Genomic DNA, 19,494 nt, shown 5'->3' on the forward strand with positions numbered 1-19,494 from the left:
CTGTTAAGATCCCAACAGCACCATACACATCTCCAACTGTACTGCACCTTTTTTACGTACTTTAGACTAATTTTGTGTATTCGAACCCGTAGCAATTGACATTTGTAAACGGTGGTTTTTTCCGAAAACTTTCTTGTAAGAAGAATTCGCAGAAAATAATCTGCAAATTCGCTATTTTTAAACGTTGAATTAAGAGAAAACTAATTTTTTCAGGAATTATTTTGTTGGAAAGTAACGAAGGTCGATACACGAAAGTCGTAGGACGTGATCGATCCGATTTGAAAGGAAGAAACTTATTACCTGGTATTTCAGTGGAAGTGAATTCGTTGGAAGATGAGCAAAATAGAGCCAATGGTCGATACACGAAAGTCGTAGGACGTGATCGATCCGATTTGAAAGGAAGAAACTTATTACCTGGTATTTCAGTGGAAGTGAATTCGTTGGAAGATGAGCAAAATAGAGCCAATGGTCGATACACGAAAGTCGTAGGACGTGATCGATCCGATTTGAAAGGAAGAAACTTATTACCTGGTATTTCAGTGGAAGTGAATTCGTTGGAAGATGAGCAAAATAGAGCCAATGGTCGATACACGAAAGTCGTAGGACGTGATCGATCCGATTTGAAAGGAAGAAACTTATTACCTGGTATTTCAGTGGAAGTGAATTCGTTGGAAGATGAGCAAAATAGAGCCAATGGTCGATACACGAAAGTCGTAGGACGTGATCGATCCGATTTGAAAGGAAGAAACTTATTACCTGGTATTTCAGTGGAAGTGAATTCGTTGGAAGATGAGCAAAATAGAGCCAATGGTCGATACACGAAAGTCGTAGGACGTGATCGATCCGATTTGAAAGGAAGAAACTTATTACCTGGTATTTCAGTGGAAGTGAATTCGTTGGAAGATGAGCAAAATAGAGCCAATGGTCGATACACGAAAGTCGTAGGACGTGATCGATCCGATTTGAAAGGAAGAAACTTATTACCTGGTATTTCAGTGGAAGTGAATTCGTTGGAAGATGAGCAAAATAGAGCCAATGGTCGATACACGAAAGTCGTAGGACGTGATCGATCCGATTTGAAAGGAAGAAACTTATTACCTGGTATTTCAGTGGAAGTGAATTCGTTGGAAGATGAGCAAAATAGAGCCAATGGTCGATACACGAAAGTCGTAGGACGTGATCGATCCGATTTGAAAGGAAGAAACTTATTACCTGGTATTTCAGTGGAAGTGAATTCGTTGGAAGATGAGCAAAATAGAGCCAATGGTCGATACACGAAAGTCGTAGGACGTGATCGATCCGATTTGAAAGGAAGAAACTTATTACCTGGTATTTCAGTGGAAGTGAATTCGTTGGAAGATGAGCAAAATAGAGCCAATGGTCGATACACGAAAGTCGTAGGACGTGATCGATCCGATTTGAAAGGAAGAAACTTATTACCTGGTATTTCAGTGGAAGTGAATTCGTTGGAAGATGAGCAAAATAGAGCCAATGGTCGATACACGAAAGTCGTAGGACGTGATCGATCCGATTTGAAAGGAAGAAACTTATTACCTGGTATTTCAGTGGAAGTGAATTCGTTGGAAGATGAGCAAAATAGAGCCAATGGTCGATACACGAAAGTCGTAGGACGTGATCGATCCGATTTGAAAGGAAGAAACTTATTACCTGGTATTTCAGTGGAAGTGAATTCGTTGGAAGATGAGCAAAATAGAGCCAATGGTCGATACACGAAAGTCGTAGGACGTGATCGATCCGATTTGAAAGGAAGAAACTTATTACCTGGTATTTCAGTGGAAGTGAATTCGTTGGAAGATGAGCAAAATAGAGCCAATGGTCGATACACGAAAGTCGTAGGACGTGATCGATCCGATTTGAAAGGAAGAAACTTATTACCTGGTATTTCAGTGGAAGTGAATTCGTTGGAAGATGAGCAAAATAGAGCCAATGGTCGATACACGAAAGTCGTAGGACGTGATCGATCCGATTTGAAAGGAAGAAACTTATTACCTGGTATTTCAGTGGAAGTGAATTCGTTGGAAGATGAGCAAAATAGAGCCAATGGTCGATACACGAAAGTCGTAGGACGTGATCGATCCGATTTGAAAGGAAGAAACTTATTACCTGGTATTTCAGTGGAAGTGAATTCGTTGGAAGATGAGCAAAATAGAGCCAATGGTCGATACACGAAAGTCGTAGGACGTGATCGATCCGATTTGAAAGGAAGAAACTTATTACCTGGTATTTCAGTGGAAGTGAATTCGTTGGAAGATGAGCAAAATAGAGCCAATGGTCGATACACGAAAGTCGTAGGACGTGATCGATCCGATTTGAAAGGAAGAAACTTATTACCTGGTATTTCAGTGGAAGTGAATTCGTTGGAAGATGAGCAAAATAGAGCCAATGGTCGATACACGAAAGTCGTAGGACGTGATCGATCCGATTTGAAAGGAAGAAACTTATTACCTGGTATTTCAGTGGAAGTGAATTCGTTGGAAGATGAGCAAAATAGAGCCAATGGTCGATACACGAAAGTCGTAGGACGTGATCGATCCGATTTGAAAGGAAGAAACTTATTACCTGGTATTTCAGTGGAAGTGAATTCGTTGGAAGATGAGCAAAATAGAGCCAATGGTCGATACACGAAAGTCGTAGGACGTGATCGATCCGATTTGAAAGGAAGAAACTTATTACCTGGTATTTCAGTGGAAGTGAATTCGTTGGAAGATGAGCAAAATAGAGCCAATGGTCGATACACGAAAGTCGTAGGACGTGATCGATCCGATTTGAAAGGAAGAAACTTATTACCTGGTATTTCAGTGGAAGTGAATTCGTTGGAAGATGAGCAAAATAGAGCCAATGGTCGATACACGAAAGTCGTAGGACGTGATCGATCCGATTTGAAAGGAAGAAACTTATTACCTGGTATTTCAGTGGAAGTGAATTCGTTGGAAGATGAGCAAAATAGAGCCAATGGTCGATACACGAAAGTCGTAGGACGTGATCGATCCGATTTGAAAGGAAGAAACTTATTACCTGGTATTTCAGTGGAAGTGAATTCGTTGGAAGATGAGCAAAATAGAGCCAATGGTCGATACACGAAAGTCGTAGGACGTGATCGATCCGATTTGAAAGGAAGAAACTTATTACCTGGTATTTCAGTGGAAGTGAATTCGTTGGAAGATGAGCAAAATAGAGCCAATGGTCGATACACGAAAGTCGTAGGACGTGATCGATCCGATTTGAAAGGAAGAAACTTATTACCTGGTATTTCAGTGGAAGTGAATTCGTTGGAAGATGAGCAAAATAGAGCCAATGGTCGATACACGAAAGTCGTAGGACGTGATCGATCCGATTTGAAAGGAAGAAACTTATTACCTGGTATTTCAGTGGAAGTGAATTCGTTGGAAGATGAGCAAAATAGAGCCAATGGTCGATACACGAAAGTCGTAGGACGTGATCGATCCGATTTGAAAGGAAGAAACTTATTACCTGGTATTTCAGTGGAAGTGAATTCGTTGGAAGATGAGCAAAATAGAGCCAATGGTCGATACACGAAAGTCGTAGGACGTGATCGATCCGATTTGAAAGGAAGAAACTTATTACCTGGTATTTCAGTGGAAGTGAATTCGTTGGAAGATGAGCAAAATAGAGCCAATGGTCGATACACGAAAGTCGTAGGACGTGATCGATCCGATTTGAAAGGAAGAAACTTATTACCTGGTATTTCAGTGGAAGTGAATTCGTTGGAAGATGAGCAAAATAGAGCCAATGGTCGATACACGAAAGTCGTAGGACGTGATCGATCCGATTTGAAAGGAAGAAACTTATTACCTGGTATTTCAGTGGAAGTGAATTCGTTGGAAGATGAGCAAAATAGAGCCAATGGTCGATACACGAAAGTCGTAGGACGTGATCGATCCGATTTGAAAGGAAGAAACTTATTACCTGGTATTTCAGTGGAAGTGAATTCGTTGGAAGATGAGCAAAATAGAGCCAATGGTCGATACACGAAAGTCGTAGGACGTGATCGATCCGATTTGAAAGGAAGAAACTTATTACCTGGTATTTCAGTGGAAGTGAATTCGTTGGAAGATGAGCAAAATAGAGCCAATGGTCGATACACGAAAGTCGTAGGACGTGATCGATCCGATTTGAAAGGAAGAAACTTATTACCTGGTATTTCAGTGGAAGTGAATTCGTTGGAAGATGAGCAAAATAGAGCCAATGGTCGATACACGAAAGTCGTAGGACGTGATCGATCCGATTTGAAAGGAAGAAACTTATTACCTGGTATTTCAGTGGAAGTGAATTCGTTGGAAGATGAGCAAAATAGAGCCAATGGTCGATACACGAAAGTCGTAGGACGTGATCGATCCGATTTGAAAGGAAGAAACTTATTACCTGGTATTTCAGTGGAAGTGAATTCGTTGGAAGATGAGCAAAATAGAGCCAATGGTCGATACACGAAAGTCGTAGGACGTGATCGATCCGATTTGAAAGGAAGAAACTTATTACCTGGTATTTCAGTGGAAGTGAATTCGTTGGAAGATGAGCAAAATAGAGCCAATGGTCGATACACGAAAGTCGTAGGACGTGATCGATCCGATTTGAAAGGAAGAAACTTATTACCTGGTATTTCAGTGGAAGTGAATTCGTTGGAAGATGAGCAAAATAGAGCCAATGGTCGATACACGAAAGTCGTAGGACGTGATCGATCCGATTTGAAAGGAAGAAACTTATTACCTGGTATTTCAGTGGAAGTGAATTCGTTGGAAGATGAGCAAAATAGAGCCAATGGTCGATACACGAAAGTCGTAGGACGTGATCGATCCGATTTGAAAGGAAGAAACTTATTACCTGGTATTTCAGTGGAAGTGAATTCGTTGGAAGATGAGCAAAATAGAGCCAATGGTCGATACACGAAAGTCGTAGGACGTGATCGATCCGATTTGAAAGGAAGAAACTTATTACCTGGTATTTCAGTGGAAGTGAATTCGTTGGAAGATGAGCAAAATAGAGCCAATGGTCGATACACGAAAGTCGTAGGACGTGATCGATCCGATTTGAAAGGAAGAAACTTATTACCTGGTATTTCAGTGGAAGTGAATTCGTTGGAAGATGAGCAAAATAGAGCCAATGGTCGATACACGAAAGTCGTAGGACGTGATCGATCCGATTTGAAAGGAAGAAACTTATTACCTGGTATTTCAGTGGAAGTGAATTCGTTGGAAGATGAGCAAAATAGAGCCAATGGTCGATACACGAAAGTCGTAGGACGTGATCGATCCGATTTGAAAGGAAGAAACTTATTACCTGGTATTTCAGTGGAAGTGAATTCGTTGGAAGATGAGCAAAATAGAGCCAATGGTCGATACACGAAAGTCGTAGGACGTGATCGATCCGATTTGAAAGGAAGAAACTTATTACCTGGTATTTCAGTGGAAGTGAATTCGTTGGAAGATGAGCAAAATAGAGCCAATGGTCGATACACGAAAGTCGTAGGACGTGATCGATCCGATTTGAAAGGAAGAAACTTATTACCTGGTATTTCAGTGGAAGTGAATTCGTTGGAAGATGAGCAAAATAGAGCCAATGGTCGATACACGAAAGTCGTAGGACGTGATCGATCCGATTTGAAAGGAAGAAACTTATTACCTGGTATTTCAGTGGAAGTGAATTCGTTGGAAGATGAGCAAAATAGAGCCAATGGTCGATACACGAAAGTCGTAGGACGTGATCGATCCGATTTGAAAGGAAGAAACTTATTACCTGGTATTTCAGTGGAAGTGAATTCGTTGGAAGATGAGCAAAATAGAGCCAATGGTCGATACACGAAAGTCGTAGGACGTGATCGATCCGATTTGAAAGGAAGAAACTTATTACCTGGTATTTCAGTGGAAGTGAATTCGTTGGAAGATGAGCAAAATAGAGCCAATGGTCGATACACGAAAGTCGTAGGACGTGATCGATCCGATTTGAAAGGAAGAAACTTATTACCTGGTATTTCAGTGGAAGTGAATTCGTTGGAAGATGAGCAAAATAGAGCCAATGGTCGATACACGAAAGTCGTAGGACGTGATCGATCCGATTTGAAAGGAAGAAACTTATTACCTGGTATTTCAGTGGAAGTGAATTCGTTGGAAGATGAGCAAAATAGAGCCAATGGTCGATACACGAAAGTCGTAGGACGTGATCGATCCGATTTGAAAGGAAGAAACTTATTACCTGGTATTTCAGTGGAAGTGAATTCGTTGGAAGATGAGCAAAATAGAGCCAATGGTCGATACACGAAAGTCGTAGGACGTGATCGATCCGATTTGAAAGGAAGAAACTTATTACCTGGTATTTCAGTGGAAGTGAATTCGTTGGAAGATGAGCAAAATAGAGCCAATGGTCGATACACGAAAGTCGTAGGACGTGATCGATCCGATTTGAAAGGAAGAAACTTATTACCTGGTATTTCAGTGGAAGTGAATTCGTTGGAAGATGAGCAAAATAGAGCCAATGGTCGATACACGAAAGTCGTAGGACGTGATCGATCCGATTTGAAAGGAAGAAACTTATTACCTGGTATTTCAGTGGAAGTGAATTCGTTGGAAGATGAGCAAAATAGAGCCAATGGTCGATACACGAAAGTCGTAGGACGTGATCGATCCGATTTGAAAGGAAGAAACTTATTACCTGGTATTTCAGTGGAAGTGAATTCGTTGGAAGATGAGCAAAATAGAGCCAATGGTCGATACACGAAAGTCGTAGGACGTGATCGATCCGATTTGAAAGGAAGAAACTTATTACCTGGTATTTCAGTGGAAGTGAATTCGTTGGAAGATGAGCAAAATAGAGCCAATGGTCGATACACGAAAGTCGTAGGACGTGATCGATCCGATTTGAAAGGAAGAAACTTATTACCTGGTATTTCAGTGGAAGTGAATTCGTTGGAAGATGAGCAAAATAGAGCCAATGGTCGATACACGAAAGTCGTAGGACGTGATCGATCCGATTTGAAAGGAAGAAACTTATTACCTGGTATTTCAGTGGAAGTGAATTCGTTGGAAGATGAGCAAAATAGAGCCAATGGTCGATACACGAAAGTCGTAGGACGTGATCGATCCGATTTGAAAGGAAGAAACTTATTACCTGGTATTTCAGTGGAAGTGAATTCGTTGGAAGATGAGCAAAATAGAGCCAATGGTCGATACACGAAAGTCGTAGGACGTGATCGATCCGATTTGAAAGGAAGAAACTTATTACCTGGTATTTCAGTGGAAGTGAATTCGTTGGAAGATGAGCAAAATAGAGCCAATGGTCGATACACGAAAGTCGTAGGACGTGATCGATCCGATTTGAAAGGAAGAAACTTATTACCTGGTATTTCAGTGGAAGTGAATTCGTTGGAAGATGAGCAAAATAGAGCCAATGGTCGATACACGAAAGTCGTAGGACGTGATCGATCCGATTTGAAAGGAAGAAACTTATTACCTGGTATTTCAGTGGAAGTGAATTCGTTGGAAGATGAGCAAAATAGAGCCAATGGTCGATACACGAAAGTCGTAGGACGTGATCGATCCGATTTGAAAGGAAGAAACTTATTACCTGGTATTTCAGTGGAAGTGAATTCGTTGGAAGATGAGCAAAATAGAGCCAATGGTCGATACACGAAAGTCGTAGGACGTGATCGATCCGATTTGAAAGGAAGAAACTTATTACCTGGTATTTCAGTGGAAGTGAATTCGTTGGAAGATGAGCAAAATAGAGCCAATGGTCGATACACGAAAGTCGTAGGACGTGATCGATCCGATTTGAAAGGAAGAAACTTATTACCTGGTATTTCAGTGGAAGTGAATTCGTTGGAAGATGAGCAAAATAGAGCCAATGGTCGATACACGAAAGTCGTAGGACGTGATCGATCCGATTTGAAAGGAAGAAACTTATTACCTGGTATTTCAGTGGAAGTGAATTCGTTGGAAGATGAGCAAAATAGAGCCAATGGTCGATACACGAAAGTCGTAGGACGTGATCGATCCGATTTGAAAGGAAGAAACTTATTACCTGGTATTTCAGTGGAAGTGAATTCGTTGGAAGATGAGCAAAATAGAGCCAATGGTCGATACACGAAAGTCGTAGGACGTGATCGATCCGATTTGAAAGGAAGAAACTTATTACCTGGTATTTCAGTGGAAGTGAATTCGTTGGAAGATGAGCAAAATAGAGCCAATGGTCGATACACGAAAGTCGTAGGACGTGATCGATCCGATTTGAAAGGAAGAAACTTATTACCTGGTATTTCAGTGGAAGTGAATTCGTTGGAAGATGAGCAAAATAGAGCCAATGGTCGATACACGAAAGTCGTAGGACGTGATCGATCCGATTTGAAAGGAAGAAACTTATTACCTGGTATTTCAGTGGAAGTGAATTCGTTGGAAGATGAGCAAAATAGAGCCAATGGTCGATACACGAAAGTCGTAGGACGTGATCGATCCGATTTGAAAGGAAGAAACTTATTACCTGGTATTTCAGTGGAAGTGAATTCGTTGGAAGATGAGCAAAATAGAGCCAATGGTCGATACACGAAAGTCGTAGGACGTGATCGATCCGATTTGAAAGGAAGAAACTTATTACCTGGTATTTCAGTGGAAGTGAATTCGTTGGAAGATGAGCAAAATAGAGCCAATGGTCGATACACGAAAGTCGTAGGACGTGATCGATCCGATTTGAAAGGAAGAAACTTATTACCTGGTATTTCAGTGGAAGTGAATTCGTTGGAAGATGAGCAAAATAGAGCCAATGGTCGATACACGAAAGTCGTAGGACGTGATCGATCCGATTTGAAAGGAAGAAACTTATTACCTGGTATTTCAGTGGAAGTGAATTCGTTGGAAGATGANTTGCTCAGAATCTGCTCAGCAAAATTTTTTTTTGCTCAGAGAAGTATATGTTCCGCTCATCTACAAAAAAAATTTGAGGGAACATTGCACACAGGATGACTTTTCCTTAATATAACATAATTTAACCTTACTCTAACCTTTGTTTCTTCACTGCCATACTAAATCTGCAGATTAAGAGTAATGACACCATCAATAAATCAATATTACAGATACTGAAGTTATGGATTTCACTCTACAAACAGATAAAATAAAAATTTTATAAATTATATTTGACAGCCATGTATCATTAACATTTTAATGTTTGGAATATTTTTGCACAAGTACTTTTCATTTAAATATTTAAAATTTGTTTATAATATATAAGTGTGTGAGAATAAATTTTACCATTAAAACTTTTAAAATATTTAAAATTTGAATATTGTTAAACCATATTTTAAATTTGAAATTCTTCATAAATCTGATGAAGATAATGAAAGTTATCAAAAGTACTTGTATTGGTCATTTATTAAATACTGTAAGGCTGATATACAGTGTGTGTTTTTTTCTGTGAATATTTAAAGATCATCTGTCAGAGGGAACTCGGCAAACTATTCCAAAACTATAGCAAAAAAGCTCAGTTTCATTTAAACTACTTTAAACAATTCATTGAGTTTAGGAATGTGGGATTTTCTTGTTATGGGGATAAATGGCTATGTCACTTTAGGACACACCTATTTGGTTACTTGTGGCCATGAAGGTGGAGTTTGACTAGTGCAGCTTTACAGGAGAATTTCAGGGGTTCTAGCTTTATGGTCTCATAAGTGAGGGGGCCACAAAGCAAGGTTTTACTGACTGTACATGTAATTACATTATATGATAATAATATAAATTACTAAATTTTGATATTGTATATTTGATTTTATATGCAAGAAATGTATAATTTGAGAATAAAATGCAGTACTAAAATTTAACATTAAGCATATTTAATTGATTATTTTAGGTAGTTGATAATCACGTTATAAAATATCATCCACCTGAAGTATTTGCAAAAATGAGATTTGGTCCATTACATAATGAAAACGGAAGATTAGGATGTCTCATTGTTGGAGCAGAAAGTGTAGATCCTCAAAGAGTAATTTGATTTTTATTTGTTTATATTTCTTATTTATTGAATTAGTAATGAATTAAAAATGCAAATTTATTATTAATTAAATTTTATTTTATTTTTTAAAAGATAATTGTAAAGTAGTTTGTAGAACCATGTAGAAAAATTTTGTGTATAATTATCATTTGGATTCATAAACTTAATGTGTATCAATAGCCATTTATTTTTAAAGTGATATTAATGTAAGTTCAATTTAGAAAAATAGAGTTAAATTAGGCTTCTGCTGTAAACTTTTTAAATAATTGGAAATGTGACAGTTGAACACAGCTGTTAAACCTGTAGTATTGTAAATGAAGTATAGTGTACATCTATTCTCTTGAAATGCTAGTAATAATAATAATTTGTGAGTAAAGATCTCATAATTTGTCTACTTAATGCAAATATTCTTAAAATTTTGACATTTGTATTCCAAAGAATTATTCAATTGTAAAATAATAAATTAGAAAATACTTCAAATAAATAATATAATAGCATGCTTTATTAACATGAAATGAATGCATAGTTAATAAAAATGAAAGATAAATTTGATATTAATCTGATTTTAAGGAAAGAATTTAGTTAAGGTTATTCCTATTGGATCATGTTTGTAGGTTCTTTACTTGTCATTTCTTACCTCATAGAATCAATTTTGCTGTTTAAAGAAAATTCAATAACAATAACAAAATTCAATTGTAAATGATGGAAATGTTTGCAAGTTCAGAAAAATACAACTACATTTGTATGTTACTGATTGCCTACAGAAGAATGTCATTTTAATATAAGATTATAAAATAATTTAATTAAGTTATTTAAAATTCAAAATTTAACATATGTGGTCAACCTTCATATAACATGGAAATTTGGAAATTTGTAGCATGGTTTTGCCCTTACACAGTTTAAGAAATGCAATAAATTTTTCATAACATGCACTTTTGTATTTGGGAAATATTGCTATTATGTTGGATGTAAATTTTTAATATTTCCATTCTTTTGTTTGAATTCCCATTATTTATTCACTAGCCATTAAAAGAGGAAAAAATTATATATATGAACACCTATATCTCTTTATGCAGTCTATTTTTTTAATGCAAATTTTATAATATCAAGATGATTCAAAAGTTTTTGGACACTGACAACACTTTTGCAAAAAAATCTCTAGCACTGGCAATGCTACGGTGAATGCAGATGAGTTAGTATTTGCATCATCATCAAAGCACAAACTATCATTTTATAGAACTGTCAAGTTCATTCCTTTGGCAAATATTGATCCACAAGAAAGATTGACTGATGAAAAACTCATCATTGGAGCATCTTGTGTTATTACCGGAAACAAAGATTTAGTGCAAGGGTGATAGCAGAGAAAATTTGCAGAATTGAAGGCCTAGGCCTGATGAGCAAGACAGCTACAGCTGAATAGTTTTGCTACTTTAACTCTGAGAATACCTTATAGACAAGCCTCAGTCTGGACAACCACCAACCATTAATGATGAAGCTCTGCTCTGAGCTGTTGAACAGGAGCCAGGCAGCAGAACTCACTGACTGTATACTGAACTCAGAGCTTCACAATCAACTATTTTTCAACATTTGAAACATGTTGGTTTTGAAGCAGAAGACCTTTAGAAATATCGCATGAATTGACAGAGCAACAGACACAAAGGAGGATACAGGCTTGCAATCATATGTTGCAAAATCCAAAAGATAACAAGTTCTGGTGCATGATTGTAATGTGAGACAAAAAATTGACCTTTTTCAGAAATCCTAACAGAAAAGTCCATTGGTTTTGACTGGGTGAAGTGCCAACACAAATAGTTCAATGAGGACAGTTTAAATGAAAAGTCATGCTGTGCATTTGGAGGAATTTTGATGGTCACTGCATAGCTAGCTAGTTCTTAATGGCTAGATCATGGACAGCAACTGCTATGCTGAGAAACTGGAATGGGTGTTTGAAGTCCTGCACACTTGCTATCCAGCATTACTTAATCAAAAGTGTACACTGCTGTAGCATAATGATGCTCTCGCACACAATTCCAGAATGGTCCAAGGAAAGTTAGAGGAGCTAGAGGGGAACGAAGTTATGCCTCACCCAGCATACAGCTCTGACCTTGCTCCATCAGATTTTCACCTCTTCTTGTTGTTGGCACATTTTCTGCAAGGATGTTCCTTCAATACAATGCATGATGTTGAAAATGGGTTTGTGAGTTTTGGCATTGAAACCACCTGAGTGGTATCGCCAAGGAATCCACCAACTTGTAGTAAGATAGGTCAAGACCATAGCTAACAATCATTTTTATTTTGAGGAATGACGATGTTTTTGTGTTTTAGCATCAATAAAATTTTGTATCTTGTGTTTGTGTTTGGGAACTTTTGAATCAAACTGATAAATAACATGGTTGACAAAAGAAAACTAATCCTTTTTTAATGTGATTGATTCTTTTAAACATGAAAAAAGCAGTTTATTTGAAAATTTTAAAATTTAACTTTTCGTTTAAATTTTGTTATTGTTAAAAAGTTACTTTTTTTTATTGTTTATCTTTTTTAAGCACAGTACAGTACTCTATGTACATCAGATAATACTTATTATATGTTGATTTTATGTTTCCTATGTTAACCTTATGTTTACTATACAGGGGTTGCAAAAGTAGGTATACAGTTATTATTATGAAAAAATTCATACAGGGAGAAAATAGGAAGATAAAACATTTAATTTTATGTACAAATTAAATCACAAATAAGGAATATGAACTAATAAAAGATAATAAAAATAATACAGTGGGTGATTGGTTAACAAATATAATCCATTCCAAAACTTTGTTCTTTACCCAAATTGTTTGTTAACTGATTATTGATTTACCATAAGTTTTTATGGGAATTTGATTAATTCATTTTGGAGACCCCAAAAATAAACAATATATACTTTCTTACTACGTACATTTATATGTAATAATAAAAATACATAAATACACAGTCTTGTATTTTTATTAGACATGTTTTTTCCATTTGTGGGGTTAAAGAATCTGTCCAATGTCAATTGCTTTTCTCTTTTCAAGATTTTTCAGAAGTAATTAATAGCATTGTAATTGTAGAGATCCCTAAGCCTATTAACCTCAATCTGGTTTGGATGCCATTCTAAGATCATTATTCTGACATCCTCTCACTTCTTCAAAAGATCTTTAATAGCAGATGTCGGAATTGGTCCTCTTTTGTTTCCCTCTTTTTTAGAAGAAACACATCTCGCTGAGTTTCTTGGTGTTATTCATTTAAGAGTTCTTGGAGTTCTTCTGTTGTCACATCAGTTTTGGGTTCCATTATGAGCTCTTCAATGCTCTTTATTTCTCAGATGTGATTTTCATTACTCTTTTAGCTGCTTGAGTCTTTTTGATATATCTCTCTTAGTTAAGATTGTGCCTACTGTAGACCTGTTCAAGCTATACTGCCTAGCAACATCAGACATCTTCTGTCCACTCTCTACCTTGGCTATTATCTCTTGCTTGATTTCTATGGTGAGCCCAGTTCTTGACATTCCTCTTTTAGGCTCCATAATATTATCAGTTTCTTTTTTAAATAAAAAGTTTAGAAAAGCACTTACAAAAATTCAGAGAACAGAAATCAACTAGTGCACAAAAAAATTATGTAAATTCGAGACCCGGATGAAATTCGAAATTTGGTATTAAAACATTAACGAATACTTAATGGGACAGTTAAACTCTCACCTTTCGTAAATTAAAACCAATGCAAAACTTAATGAGTACCTGCCCAACAATCTCGCGAAGACTATAAAAAATTATTTGTCGGAAAGGTAAACAAAAGGCTGAAATTACAAGGGAGAGTTTCAAAATTCAGAGGAATACTATCGGGTTGAGTGTCGATGCCAATGTCTCTCACACTGCAAAAAGTTTCAAATTGTTACCTGAAGACAAGGGAAAATCAATCGGTATTTGTTATTTTCCATCACTTCTTTTTGTTTGTTCTGTGAAGTGTTCGTTGTCTGAACATAAAAATTTTTCGTGAAAGTGTTCATTATCCAATTTGTTTGCTATCTAAACTGTTCATTAATTGATCACCCACTGTAATAATGAACACCAAACATTTGTATTTCTCAGATTCTCAACTGTATACCTACTTTTGCACCCCTCCCTGTATTTATGTACAAATAATGTTAATGATAAATGATGTTAGAATAAAAAAGACATGTTTTTTCTTGTTCCATTGAGTTTCTGAGTCCTATCAAGCATTTATCAACAGTATGCACAGACTGTACTTTTTTATGTGATTTTCATTTTACATGGTGTATTTTGAAACGTATCCACCACGCAAAAAGAGGGATAGATATATCTAAGATATTAAGATTATTTTCAGTTTTGCTTGGTCAGTTAACTTATTAATTTTTCTGGTTATTTATCTTGTAACTTTGTTCTTAAGAAACTGTACTGGAATAATTTATTTATTATGAATGAAATTTATAAATTATGCTAATGAAAGTAAAAATAAAAAAAAGCATTACTTCAAATAAAGTGTTCTATTTTTATAGAATCAAAGTTACAAATTTTGGTATGTCTTGTAAAAGGAAAAATGGTATTTTATGTTGCAAAAAGTTTAAATTTAAATGAAATAGCAATCAAAATCACATAAAAAAATGAACAGAAAATTAGAACTGCTATTTCCACAAATCTGATAGATTTTCATTAGCTTTTAGAACATAATCTTCTACTCTTGTACTAGTTTATCATCATGTATAACAGTTTTGCAGCATACGAGATTTTGTAGATATATAACTACCACATTATATGAGGTTTCTTGTATTTAGTGTTAGATTTAAGTCTAAATTAATTAAGTTATACTGATATTGAATGTACAGTACTGTACTTAGGAAGTCTTTTGAATAATTTATTTTAAAAAGATTATTACACATTACAGCATTAGAATACTTATGCATTATGTAAATATAAAGCATTATAAAAATATCATTTACCATTATAAGACTTGCATCTAATTTAGGTGTCCATTGCTTTTGTTAATAGAGAGAATTATTTTCATTAGGGAAAATTATGCAAGGACAAGGTTTTTTTTTTTTTTACTCAAAGTGCATTGCACTGCACAACAATAATCTCTTTTGAGTCTTTTCAGCCATTCTAAATTTTTAAAGCATAGGTTATTTATTTTTCCATCCTGTTGTGCTGTTTAGAATTTTCTTTTACTAATTTTACCAAGTTAACAATAAAATTTATATGATTTTGAGTTATATTTAGTTATAATAAATTATGTGTAAAATATGAACATATTATCAAAACAAATTAAAAAATTTAACTTAAGAACAACATAGTAAGAAAGATTTAAAATTTTCATATTGATTTATTATATATCATATTATACATTGTAATGAAATATCCATTTTAATTTCATAGTTTTCAGCAGAATACATTGGCCTTTTCAATGAAGCTGGGGTTATGCCAAAAAGGAAACTAACGAAATTTTATATTACTCCTAATGCAGCTCTTCAACCAGGTAATAAAATTTTATTTTAAATATAATTAATTTAATATTAATTATATTTAAAATAATAATAATTAATAATAAATGATTAGTTAATAAATAAAAATGCTTTAGCATTTTATTTATAATTATTTTCATAAAACATAAATGCTTCATACTAAAGCATTTTATTTTATATTTATATAAAAAATCATGGATATAGTAGATTCTGATCAAATTCTCTCTATTACTATATTTGCATGCATATAAGACAAGGTTTTTATTTATTTTTAACTGCTTCAAAAACCTAGGTTGTCCTATGCATGCGAGTGAAAAATTTTTTGTATTTTTGCAATAATTTTTGTAAACCGTGTATTCGCATGTTTAACTAGATGCTTACCCTCTGGTGTTTAAAAGCAAAAGTATTTTATCTGGGTTGTTTCAGTTGTTCTTGTCAAGAGTAAAGGTGAATAACAATAGGAAAAGCAGAGCTTTTGAATTGAATTCCAAATTGAAATTTCAAAACCACACAGGAGCCCAATATAAGTTTTAATCCATTCCCATGTGAAAGCAGATGATTATTTGGAAATCAGAATTCAGAGAAACTCATAAATGTAATTGACAGAGAGTATTTTGATCTTTAAAGTCACATCTCTTCCTATATGCAAGATCGTCTTATACACAAGTAAATATGGTATATCCAATATTGAATGTATTGATTTATGATTATTATGAGTAATTTACATTTATTTTGTGTCCAATAATTTCTCTCTTTAATTTTATTAAATATACATATGCATACTATATATTACATATTAACGAATAGTGTAAACAGCATTCATTCAGTATGAAATATAGTTATTTAACCTTTTTTAGTAGAAGCTGAAAAGTAAATTATGATAGTGTTTCTGTATTTATTATTATTTTTTAATAGTTTATTTGTATATTTGTGCCAAAATATTACAAAGCTGCTAATAATTCGTGAATTGATGTAATAGGAATTAACTTATAACACATTACTTTATAAATTGTTAGTAATTGTTCTTTTACAAATAGTTAATAATAGCTCACAAACTAAATTATGATAGTGTTTCTGTATTTATTATTATTTTTTAATAGTTTATTTGTATATTTGTGCCAAAATATTACAAAGCTGCTAATAATTCGTGANTATTTTTGCCAGGCTAAATTTAAAATTTGAAATTAATTTTCAAATGAATTTGTTACAATTTTATGCAATTTTTTCATTATTTCAAAATAACTTTGATAATTTGAATGGCCATTTTTATTAATAATTACTGTATTTTCATTTGGAAAATTCTGATGACAGAAAATCAAAAACTTACCAAATTATGTCTGAAAAAGAAGTTGGAAATCATTGCTGCTCTTGAATGAATGAATTTATTTGATGCTAAATTAAATATACAGCAAAGAAGGAAACCAAAAAAAATCACTCAATCATAAATAATCTAAATCCCTTAACGGATTAATAAATTTAAACAAATTCTGAAAATTTGATCTGTTTCGTACTTATACACTCACCATATGTATTATTTTTACAATTACAATGTATATGAAAACACCAACCACATAACTGATTGCACAATGTACACACAGGCAATGTTCCCTCTAAGCTGCGTGGCCGCGCACTGCTCAAATTGTTGCCGCGCAGGTGAGCATGCACTTCTATTTGAATTGTTGTTTACTTATTTCTCACTCTGTCTGCAACATGATTATTGCTGCGTATATTTCGATTAAATACATTAAATCAGTGACAAAAGATAATATTTCGTATAAAAGTATGTTTTAAAATGAATTTTAATCTATACTTTATAATAAATTATTTTAATTTTTATGGGAAAAAATAAGATTTTATATATATATATGCTCAGAAAAATTTTTTTGCTCAGAATCTGCTCAGCAAAATTTTTTTTGCTCAGAGAAGTATATGCTCTGCTCATCGACAAAAAAAATTAGAGGGAACATTGTCTGTGGGATGCGTGGAGGGCATGAAGTGGAGTTGATTCGTCTCTTTTTCTGTCCCGTCACCAGTTACCTTTCTTCCATGACCTGTCCTTTTTTTCTTTCTCCATGGACAAAAATGACTGACTTTACCATTTAGTAAAATAATTCGCTCGTTGTCTCTATAGAGAATTATCTTCTCCTGCTCTAAAAGTGTTACTCCTTCAAAAGGGGCGATAGTATTCGAGCGTACGATTTTACATATGGAAAACTTGTATCCACGCAACATGAATATAGGAGCTGTCATACCTATGGTCGGTATGGTTTCTCCATCCAAACCTGTTTTCTTCTTTTTAGTTCCAAATTTTACTGGAGCCTTCCCTTTCAATGTGTTGGCAACCTCCTTTGACAATACTGAGTGTTTGAACTCTGGATCTATACGAACTTTCACTGGAACGTTATTAATGTAGCATAAAACTACTGGGTTATGGTTTCGTTTCGTTGAGGTTGTTGTTCGAATGATTCCTGTCCATCGCTCTCTATCTACTGAGGAAAAATCCGTTTCGTTATCGTCTATTTGTTGGCTGGAGGCCTAATTCGTTTTAGACGAAAATAGGAAATCGGACAATAATTGTTTTTTGTATGTCTCAGAAAGGACAACTCGCTCGCAATTTCATCCAATTGAGTTTGAAGTTCCTCAATAACGGCTTTTACTGATTCCCACTCTTCCGGTGGTTTCTCTGTAGCGGATTTAACTTCCCTTATAGGTCTGATAATAGCACTAGGATGTATGGTAAGGTTCTCGATCTCTTTTTCGCTAATAACGGTTTTTAATGCATTGTCAAATGTCGCTGGTTCCCGTGACATGACTCACTGTCTAATGCGCATCGTGATTCCATTTAAAAATTGAGCCTTCAATTTTTCGTCCAATTCTTTATCCTGTACGCGTTTAATCATTGCGGTCTCCGCTGCATCTGCTCCCTCTTGCTTTATCTCAATTTCGGTAGCAAGGGCTTGTAATTGTGCTGCGTATGTCTGTACATCTTCCTCCGGCTTTTGTACACATGCGTAAAATTTATGAACTCGACGGTGAAAAAGAACTTTTTCAAAACGCTCTAGCATAATCCGCTTAAATTCCTCATGATCCTTAATGGCTCTGATTCGTCTATCTTTTCTGACGAATTCCCGGGCTATTCCTGTGAGTCTAAGCTTTGCAACTGACAACATTTGCGTTTTTGTCCATCCTGACAATTTTGCTACATCTACCAACGAGTCAAAAAACTCGCTAATGCGAAAACCGTCTGCTTGTCCTGAGAACACAGGCAGTAAAAGAACTAAACTACCTAGTCCTCCCAAAGTTGCGTGAAGATTTTCGCCTTCCATTTTTATGCGACTATATCCTAGTCCTTCTATGCTCCTAGGTCTGAATTTTTTAAAACCTGTTTGTGGCAGACAAAACTTGTCTGAGCCGAACCTGTTTAAAACGGACTAACTTGTCAAAAGCCTGGAAGTTGGCTTCACCCCACAGCTGACACCAGTGTGAGATAAGCAGCAGGCCACGGGTTAATCCCACAATGACCACTTACTCTGCACGGGCTCGTGAAGCCCGATCTCGACGTTGTCTGATTGGCGGTAGGAGGGCAAATCAAGTGGGGAGGGGTGAAAAAGCTGGCAGGTGCCATTTATTGACAGGGGACAGGTTTAAACTAAACAGAATAACAAGCATTTATTAATTAACACAACTAACTTACAAAACTACTAATGCTAAATGCAATTATCATAATCAGTTAATACCTGAAACTTATGATACAAATCAACCTCATAATTATATTTTGTCCATAGATGCAAATAATCTTTATGGGTTTGTAATGAGAGCATATTTACCTGTAAATAATTTTAGATGGTTGCCCAAAGATAAAATAAATGCTTTAGACATATCTAATATATCAGATGAAATTAACATCGGATATATTTTAGAAGTAGATCTAAAATATTTAGAAAGTATTCACAGTAGACATAATGATATACCATTTGCTACTGACCATACTAATA

General features: G+C 35.2%; 2 protein-coding genes across 2 annotated transcripts in view; both read left to right on the forward strand.

Moving 5' to 3' along the window:
* LOC111638828 overlaps positions 1 to 9,875 on the forward strand; it is a 21,511-nt gene extending 11,636 nt beyond the window's left edge. Inside the window, exons 3-4 of the mRNA XM_023384581.1 lie at positions 241 to 8,901; positions 9,868 to 9,875. Of these exons, the coding sequence (XP_023240349.1) occupies positions 241 to 8,901; positions 9,868 to 9,875 (8,669 nt within the window). The remainder of the gene's footprint in view (positions 1 to 240; positions 8,902 to 9,867) is intronic.
* Positions 9,851 to 19,494, forward strand: part of LOC111638827 (39S ribosomal protein L3, mitochondrial-like) — a 22,131-nt gene continuing 12,487 nt past the window's right edge. Inside the window, exons 1-2 of the mRNA XM_023384580.1 lie at positions 9,851 to 9,999; positions 15,414 to 15,513. Coding sequence (XP_023240348.1) covers positions 9,919 to 9,999; positions 15,414 to 15,513 — 181 coding nt within the window. The 5' untranslated portion in view covers positions 9,851 to 9,918. The remainder of the gene's footprint in view (positions 10,000 to 15,413; positions 15,514 to 19,494) is intronic.

This window comes from Centruroides sculpturatus, unplaced genomic scaffold (assembly GCF_000671375.1).
Source record: "Centruroides sculpturatus isolate CEXI.00-Female unplaced genomic scaffold, Cexi_2.0 scaffold1154, whole genome shotgun sequence".
NCBI classification, from domain to species: domain Eukaryota; kingdom Metazoa; phylum Arthropoda; class Arachnida; order Scorpiones; family Buthidae; genus Centruroides; species Centruroides sculpturatus.